Raw genomic sequence first — 9,494 nt, forward strand, 5'->3', positions numbered from 1 at the left:
GGACATTAGGAATGGAAAACCCTGTGCTACCCTGGGGATGGAGGACATTAGGAATGGAAAACCCTGTGCTACCCTGGGGATGGAGGACATTAGGAATGGAAAACCCTGTGCTACCCTGGGGATGGAGGACATTAGGAATGGAAAACCCTGTGCTACCCTGGGGATGGAGGACATTAGGTATGGAAAACCCTGTGCTACCCTGGGGATGGAGGACATTAGGTATGGAAAACCCTGTGCTACCCTGGGAATGGAGGACATTAAGAATGGTAGCTAGGATCGACTGAAACAGGACAACATTAGGAATGGTAGCTAGGATCGACTGAAACAGGACAACATTAGGAATGGTAGCTAGGATCGACTGAAACAGGACGACATTAGGAATGGTAGCTAGCATCGACTGAAACAGGACGACATTAGGAATGGTAGCTAGGATCGACTGAAACAGGACGACATTAGGAATGGTAGCTAGGATCAACTGAAACAGGACAACATTAGGAATGGTAGCTAGGATCTACTGAAACAGGACGACATTAGGAATGGTAGCTAGGATCGACTGAAACAGGACAACATTAGGAATGGTAGCTAGGATCAACTGAAACAGGACGACATTAGGAATGGTAGCTAGGATCGACTGAAACAGGACGACATTAGGAATGGTAGCTAGGATCGACTGAAACAGGACGACATTAGGAATGGTAGCTAGGATCGACTGAAACAGGACGACATTAGGAATGGTAGCTAGGATCGACTGAAACAGGACGACATTAGGAATGGTAGCTAGCATCGACTGAAACAGGACGACATTAGGAATGGTAGCTAGGATCGACTGAAACAGGACGACATTAGGAATGGTAGCTAGGATCGACTGAAACAGGACGACATTAGGAATGGTAGCTAGGATCAACTGAAACAGGACAACATTAGGAATGGTAGCTAGGATCGACTGAAACAGGACGACATTAGGAATGGTAGCTAGGATCGACTGAAACAGGACGACATTAGGAATGGTAGCTAGGATCGACTGAAACAGGACGACATTAGGAATGGTAGCTAGGATCGACTGAAACAGGATGACATTAGGAATGGTAGCTAGGATAGACTGAAACAGGACGACATTAGGAATGGTAGCTAGGATTGACTGAAACAGGACGACATTAGGAATGGTAGCTAGGATCGACTGAAACAGGACGACATTAGGAATGGTAGCTAGGATCGACTGAAACAGGACGACATTAGGAATGGTAGCTAGGATCGACTGAAACAGGACGACATTAGGAATGGTAGCTAGGATAGACTGAAACAGGACGACATTAGGAATGGTAGCTAGGATCGACTGAAACAGACTGAAACCCGTGCATTAAAAAAAAACAAGACAATTGTGCAATCTGGTTTGCTTAATATAAGACATTTGACATGATTCATATTTTTTTAACTTTTGATACTTAAGTATATTTAAAACGAAATACTTTTAGACTTACTCAAGTAGTAGCCTTGAGTCATTTTCTATTATTACGGTATCTTTACTTTTACTCAAGTATGACATTTGGGTATTTTTCTCACCACTCTTGTCTCTGTTATGTACCTCTGGGACGCAATGCGCACTCCGCTCCCCTAGATGGCGCTGTACATTACTTCCCAATGGCAGAAGTCCTAATGTGTTGTCGTTAGCACACACCGTTGTGTGCTTGTTTGCTGTCGAACGGAGAGGAGGTAGAAATATGACAGGGAAACGAAAAACTAAATCTACTCCTCAGGTATTGTCAGACCCATAAAGATTTTTTTTTTATCGGAGCAATGATAGGATGGTTTTAGCCAGCGAGTTATGTAGCAAGGGGGAATTTTTGTCTTGCGTTACAAAACACGGATGGGCCACTATGGCATCTACATGACTGTCTTAACTAGCTAACAAACTAAACGTGTCTCTAAATAGTTTCATTTTTACATTTTTTTTTTTTTGCAGTTAGCTTCGGTTATATTACTGTTTTCCCAAGATAGTGTAGCCAGATCATTATATTAGTATAACTAGCTAACAAGCTTACAACCAAATTACCGTCCATTGACAGTATACCATGAGCTTTTTAAAGAGGGAGCTGCTCAGGGTAACATTCATTAGCGCACACCGTAAGCAAAACGATTTGCAACGGGAAAACCAGCGTTTCTTTTTTTTGTAATTCAGTGGCGCGTTCAGCAGGACTCAACGTTTTGGAACATTCAGATAGAAATAGGCAATGTAGAACAAACATGCCTCTGACATGTTAGAATAAGTAATCACATCTTCTTTATTCAAGGCATTTTATATCTGCTACTAAACGTGGTCCCGGGAGTCCCTCCCCTTTCTCAGTCTGTTTATTCAGTTTGGTTTCTAATGAATACACCCAGTTATCAAACCACATCGTAAAACTTGACTCAATCAGTTGTAATGTCGTCAGCTGTTTACACTAGCTAGTGAATTGAATTTCACCAACAGTTCTTCTTTAGGAGTCAGATTCTGCCGACGGGCAGAAGAAATGCCGTCCGGAGGAGCCGACAGCGAGACCGACTACCGCTGAGGTACCGACCAGACTGAGGGAGGAGGTGGAGAGACTCTATAAACTGACGATGCCTGAAGACTTCTACCTCTTCTGGGACTTCTGCTCCCTGCTCAGCCCCGATAACCCCGGGTAGGTTACCCACTCACCCAGTCCCTGATAACCCCGGGGTAGGTTACCCACTCACCCAGCCCTGATAACACCTGGGGTAGGTTACCCACTCACCCAGCCCTGATAACCCCGGGGTAGGTTACCCACTCACCCAGCCCTGATAACCCCGGGGTAGGTTACCCACTCACCCAGCCCTGATAACCCCGGGGTAGGTTACCCACTCACCCAGCCCTGACAACCCCTGGGGTAGGTTACCCACTCACCCAGCCCTGACAACCCCGGGGTAACCCACTCACCCAGCCCCGGGTAGGTTACCCACTCACCCAGCCCTGATAACCCCGGGGTAGGTTACCCACTCACCCAGCCCTGACAACCCCGGGGTAGGTTACCCACTCACCCAGCCCTGATAACCCCGGGGTAGGTTACCCACTCACCCAGCCCTGACAACCCCGGGGTAGGTTACCCACTCACCCAGCCCTGACAACCCCGGGGTAGGTTACCCACTCACCCAGCCCTGACAACCCCCAGGGTAGGTTACCCACTCACCCAGCCCTGGCAACCCCTGGGGTAGGTTACCCACTCACCCAGCCCTGATAACCCCCGGGGTAGGTTACCCACTCACCCAGCCCTGATAATCCCCAGGGTAGGTTACCCACTCACCCAGCTCCCGGGGTAGGTTACCCACTCACCCAGCCCTGATAACCCCGGGGTAGGTTACCCACTCACCCAGCCCTGATAACCCCTGGGGTAGGTTACCCACTCACCCAGCCCTGATAACCCCGGGGTAGGTTACCCACTCACTCAGCCCCGATAACCCCGGGGTAGGTTACCCACTCACCCAGCCCTGATAGGTTACCCAACCCCTGATAACCCCCAGGGTAGGTTCCCCACTCACCCAGCCCTGACAACCCCAGGTTACACACTCACCCAGCCCCAATAACCCCGGGGTAGGTTACCCACTCACCCACAACCAGCCCGATAACCCCCGGGGTAGGTTACCCACTCACCCAGCCCTGACAACCCCGGGGTAGGTTACCCACTCACCCAGCCCTGACAACCCCAGGGTAGGTTACCCACTCACCCACAACCAGCCCGATAACCCCGGGGTAGGTTACCCACTCACCCAGCCCTGACACCCCCGGGGTAGGTTACCCACTCACTCAGCCCCGATAACCCCCGGGGGGTAGGTTACCCACTCACCCAGCCCCGGGGTAGGACACCCACCCGGGTAGGTTACCCACTCACCAGCCCCGATAACCCCGGGGTAGGTTACCCACTCACCCAGCCCTGACAACCCCGGGGTAGGTTACCCACTCACCCAGCCCTGATAACCCCGGGGTAGGTTACCCACTCACCCAGCCCCGGGGTAGGTTACCCACTCACACAGCCCTGATAACCCCGGGTAGGTTACCCACTCACCCAGCCCTGACAACCCCCGGGGTAGGTTACCCACTCACTCAGCCCCTGATAACCCCGGGGTAGGTTACCCACTCACCCAGCCCTGATAACCCCCGGGGTAGGTCACCCAGCCCTGATAACCCCTGGGGTAGGTTACCCACTCACCCAGCCCTGATAACCCCGGGGTAGGTTACCCCCTCACCCAGCCACGATAACCCCGGGGTAGGTTACCCACTCACTCAGCCCTGATAACCCCCGGGTAGGTTACCCACTCACCCAGCCCTGATAACCCCGGGGTAGGTTACCCACTCACCCAGCCTGACAACCCTCGGGGATACCCACCCCAGCCCCGGGGTAGGTTACCCACCCACTCAGCCCTGACAACCCTCGGGGTAGGTTACCCACTCACCCAGCCCACGGGGTAGGTGACCCACTCACCCAGTCCAACAACCCCTGGGGTAGGTTACCCACTCACTCAGCCCCGATAACCCCCGGGGTAGGTAAAACAACCAGCAAGACTCTAGTCAGTCCTGTCTGTACACTCTGTATCATATTAGCAGTCAACAGCCTGAAACACATAGAAACACGCTATCTTATTAGCATTTAACAGCCTGAAACACATAGAAACATGCTATCTTATTAGCATTCAACAGCCTGAAACACGCTATCATATTAGCATTCAACAGCCTGAAACACATAGAAACACGCTATCTTATTAGCATTCAACAGCCTGAAACACGCTATCTTATTAGCATTCAACAGCCTGAAACACATAGAAACACGCTATCTTATTAGCATTCAACAGCCTGAAACACATAGAAACACGCTATCTTATTAGCATTCAACAGCCTGAAACACGCTATCTTATTAGCATTAAACAGCCTGAAACACGCTATTTTAGAATCATATTGACCACATATAATTCCCCTCTCTAGACGCGCTGAAGGAAATCCTGGGTTTGAGGTTGGTTGGCCCGTTTGACATTCTGGCGGAGGCCCACCGTAGCTCAGCCAACCCCCAGCCCAACTACCACCTACACTGGAGGTACTTCTACGACCCTCCGGAGTACCAGACCGTACTGCAAGGGAATGGAGACAACCTGCTACACCTGGGTTACTACAGGTAATGACCCTCCTACACCTGGGTTACTACAGGTAGGGGTTACAGGTAGGGATTACTACAGGTAGGGGTTACTACAGGTAATGACCGTCCTACACCTGGGTTACTACAGGTAGAGGTTACTACAGGTAGAGGTTACTACAGGTAGGGGTTACTACAGGTAATGACCATCCTACACCTGGGTTACTACAGGTAATGACTGTCCTACACATGGGTTACTACAGGTAGGGGTTACTACAGGTAATAACCCTCCTACACATGGGTTACTACAGGTAATGACACTCCTACACATGGGTTACTACAGGTAATGACCCTCCTACACATGGGTTACTACAGGTTGGGGTTACTACAGGTAATGACCCTCCTACACAGGGGTTACTACAGGTAGGGGTTACTACAGGTTACTGCAGGTAGGGGTTACTACAGGTAGGGGTTACTACAGGTTACTACAGGTAGGGGTTACTACAGGTTACTACAGGTAGGGGTTACTACAGGTTACTACAGGTAGGGGTTACTACAGGTTACTACAGGTAATGACCATACTACACATGGGTTACTACAGGTTACTATAGGTAGGGGTTACTACAGCAACATGTTACTACAGGTAGGGGTTACTACAGCTCCATGTTACTACAGGTAGGGGTTACTACAGGTAGGGCTTACTATGGGAAGGCATTACTACAGCTACAGGTTGCCATAGGAAGGCATTACTACAGCTACAGGTTACTACAGGAAGGCATTGCTGCAGCTTACTACAGGAAGGCGATACTACAGCTACAGGTTACTATAGGAAGGTGTTACTACAGCAACAGGTTACTACAGGAAGGTGTTACTACAGGAAGGTGTTACTACAGCTACAGGTTACTACAGGAAGGTGTTACTACAGGAAGGTGTTACTACAGCTACAGGTTACTACAGGAAGGGGTTATTACAGCTACAGTTACTACAGGAAGGCATTACTGTTACTACAGGTTACTACAGGAAGGTTTTAGCTACAGGTTACTAAGAGGTTACTACAGGAAGGTGTTACTATAGGAAGGCGTTACTACAGCTACAGGTTACTATAGGAAGGGTTTACAGCTACAGGTTACTACAGGAGGGGTTACTACAGGGAAATTTACTACCAGGAAGCGTTACTACAGCTACAGGACAGCCACAGGTTACTACAGGAAGGTAGGAAGGCGTTACTACAGCTACAGGTTACTATAGGAAGGTGTTACTACAGCTACAGGTTACCACAGGAAGGGTTATTACAGCTACAGATTACTATAGGAAGGCATTGCTGGCTTCAGGTTACTACAGGGAAGGTGTTACTACAGCTACAGGTTACTATAGGAAGGCGTTACTACAGCTACAGGTTACTACAGGAAGCATTGCTACAGGTTACTACAGGAAGCTACAGGAAGGTTACTACAGGAAAGGGTTACTGAAGGCGTTACTACAGGTTACTATAGGAAAAGGTGTTACTACAGCTACAGGTTACTACAGGAAGTTACTACAGGTTACTACAGCCACAGGTTACTACAGGAAGGGCGTTACTACAGGAAGAGCGATACACTACAGCAGGTTACTATAGGAAGGTGTTTCAGCTAAGGTTACTACAGGGGGTTACTACAGCTAAGGTTACCACTCCTAGTAGCCCTCCTACACAGGTTACTACAGGAAGGCGTTACACAGCTAATGACCCTCCTACACACAGGTTACTACAGGAAGGCGTTACTACAGGAAGAAGTTTACTACACAGGTACAACAGGAAGGGGTTACTACAGGAAGGGGTTACTACAGGAAGGCGTTACTACAGCTTCCTACTACAGGAAGGGGCATTACTACAGTTACAGGTTAATGAAGGTGTTACTCAGGAAGGGGTTACTACAGGAAAGGGGTTACTACAGGAAGGGTTACTACACGAAGGGGTTACTACAGCTACCTACACAGCTACAGGTTACTACAGGAAGGTAGGGGTTACTACAGGTTACTACAGCTACAGGTTACAACAGGGGGTTACTACAGGTACAGGTTACTACAGGAAGGTTATAGGGAAGGTGTTAGGAAGAGTGGCCCCTACCTTTGAAATTTACTACAGGAAGTACTACAGCACAGGTTACTACAGGAAGGGTTACAGGTTACAGGTAACTACAGGGTTACTACAGGTAGGGGTTATTACAGGTTACTACAGGTAATGACCATACTACACATGGGTTACTACAGGTTACTATAGGTACAGGGAAGGGGTTACTACAGCAACATGTTACTACAGGTAGGGTTTACTACTGGGCAGGGATTACTACAGCTCCATGTACAGGTTACTACAGGGAGTCGCTACTACTGGCTGCAGTACACAGGGAAGGTTACTACAGGAAAGGGGTTACTAGAGCTACAGGAAGGCGTTACTACAGGTCGAGCGTTGCTACAGGAAAGGCATACTACAGCTACAGGTTACTGCAGAGGCGATAAGGTTACTACAGGTAGGGGTTACTACAGGTAATGACCATCCTACACCTGGGTTACTACAGGTAATGACTGTCCTACACATGGGTTACTACAGGTAGGGGTTACTACAGGTAATAACCCTCCTACACATGGGTTACTACAGGTAATGACACTCCTACACATGGGTTACTACAGGTAATGACCCTCCTACACATGGGTTACTACAGGTTGGGGTTACTACAGGTAATGACCCTCCTACACAGGGGTTACTACAGGTAGGGGTTACTACAGGTTACTGCAGGTAGGGGTTACTACAGGTAGGGGTTACTACAGGTTACTACAGGAAGGCTTTTACTATAGAAGGTGTTACTACACAGGAAGGGCTACAGGTTACTACAGGAAGGCGTTACTACAGGTTAGTTACAGCTACAAAGGTACTACAGGAAGGGGTTACATTACAGGTGTTACTACACGAAGGGCTACAGCCACAGGTTACTAAAGGTGAGGAAGGCGTTATTAGGTTACTACAGGAAGGCTACAGCTACATTACTACAGGAAGGGACAGGTGTTACTACAGCTACAGGTTTACTATAGCTACAGGTTATTACAGGAAGGCGTTACACAGCTACAGGAAAGGTGTTACTACAGGAAGGAACAGCTACAGGTTACTACAGGAAAGGTTTACCACAAGAAGGCGCTACAGGTTACTACATGAAGGTTACTATAGGAAGGAATGTTACTACAGCTACAGGTTACTACAGGAAGGACAGGAAGGCGTTACTACAGCTACAGGTTACTACAGGAAGGCATTGCTGCAGATTACTACAGGAAGGTGATACTACAGCTACAGGTTACTACAGGAAGGCGTTACTACAGGAAGGTGTTACTACAGGAAGGCGCTACAGCTACAGGTTACCTACAGGTTACTACAGGAAGGTGTTACTACAGCTACAGGTTACTACAGGAAGGCGTTACTACAGCTACAGGTTATTACAGGAAGGCGTTACTACAGCTACAGATTACTACAGGAGGCATTGCTGCGTTACTACAGGAAGGTGATACTACAGGTAATGACTGTCCTACACAGGTTACTACAGGTAGGGGTTACTTTGACAGTCCTACACCTGGGTTACTACAGGTAATGACTGTCCTACAGGAAGGGTTACTACAGGAAGGGGTTACTACAGCTAATCAGGTTACTACAGGAAGGGTTACTACAGCTTCAGGTTCCTACACATGGGTTACTACAGGTAGGGGTTACTACAGGTAATGACCCTCCCTACACAGGGAGAAGTTACTACAGGCAATGACCCTCCCACAGGAAGGGGTTACTACAGGAAGGGGTTACTACATGTTACTACAGGTAGGGGTTACTACAGGAGCTACAGGTTACTACAGGAAGGGGGTTACTACAGGTTACTACAGGTAGGGGTTACTACAGGTACAGGAAGTTTACTATACAGGTTACTACAGGTACAGCATACTACACATGGGTTACTACAGGTTACTATAGGTAGGGGTTACTACAGCAACATGTTACTACAGGATGGGTTTACTACTGGTAGGGTTACTAGAGCTACAGGTTACTACAGGAAGGCGTTACTACAGCTACAGGGCTTACACGGGAAGGCATTACTACAGGAAGGGTTGCCACAGGAAGGCATTACTACAGCTACAGGTTACTACAGGAAGGGGTTACTACAGCTACAGATTACTACAGGGAAGGCATTGCTGCAGATTACTACAGGAAGGTGATACTACAGCTACAGGTTACTATAGGAAGGTGTTACTACAGCTGCAGGTTACTACAGGAAGGCGTTACTACAGCTACAGATTACTACAGGAAGGCATTGCTGCAGCTTACTACAGGAAGGTGATACGACAGCTACAGGTTACTATAGGAAGGTG

The 9,494-nt window shown here is 48.4% G+C and overlaps 1 protein-coding gene across 1 annotated transcript; it reads left to right on the plus strand.

Moving 5' to 3' along the window:
- The first annotated feature begins 1,623 nt into the window (after positions 1-1,623).
- LOC121844984 (histone PARylation factor 1-like) lies at positions 1,624-5,163 on the plus strand. Its single transcript, XM_042315592.1, has 3 exons — positions 1,624-1,754; positions 2,479-2,661; positions 4,972-5,163. The coding sequence occupies exons 1-3, from the start codon at positions 1,719-1,721 to the stop codon at positions 5,161-5,163; spliced, it is 411 nt and encodes a 136-aa protein (XP_042171526.1). The 5' UTR covers positions 1,624-1,718.
- The last annotated feature ends 4,331 nt before the right edge of the window (positions 5,164-9,494 follow it).

Source organism: Oncorhynchus tshawytscha, unplaced genomic scaffold (genome assembly GCF_018296145.1).
Source record: "Oncorhynchus tshawytscha isolate Ot180627B unplaced genomic scaffold, Otsh_v2.0 Un_contig_5675_pilon_pilon, whole genome shotgun sequence".
NCBI classification, from domain to species: Eukaryota; Metazoa; Chordata; class Actinopteri; order Salmoniformes; family Salmonidae; genus Oncorhynchus; species Oncorhynchus tshawytscha.

Bases quoted from the DNA above. Each gene is read 5' to 3' on its own strand.
- LOC121844984 (XM_042315592.1), top strand. From the start codon at position 1,719: ATGACAGGGAAACGAAAAACTAAATCTACTCCTCAG. The intron at 1,755-2,478 runs GTATTGTCAGAC...GTTCTTCTTTAG, and splicing joins AAACTAAATCTACTCCTCAG to GAGTCAGATTCTGCCGACGG. The intron at 2,662-4,971 runs TAGGTTACCCAC...TTCCCCTCTCTA, and splicing joins TCAGCCCCGATAACCCCGGG to GACGCGCTGAAGGAAATCCT.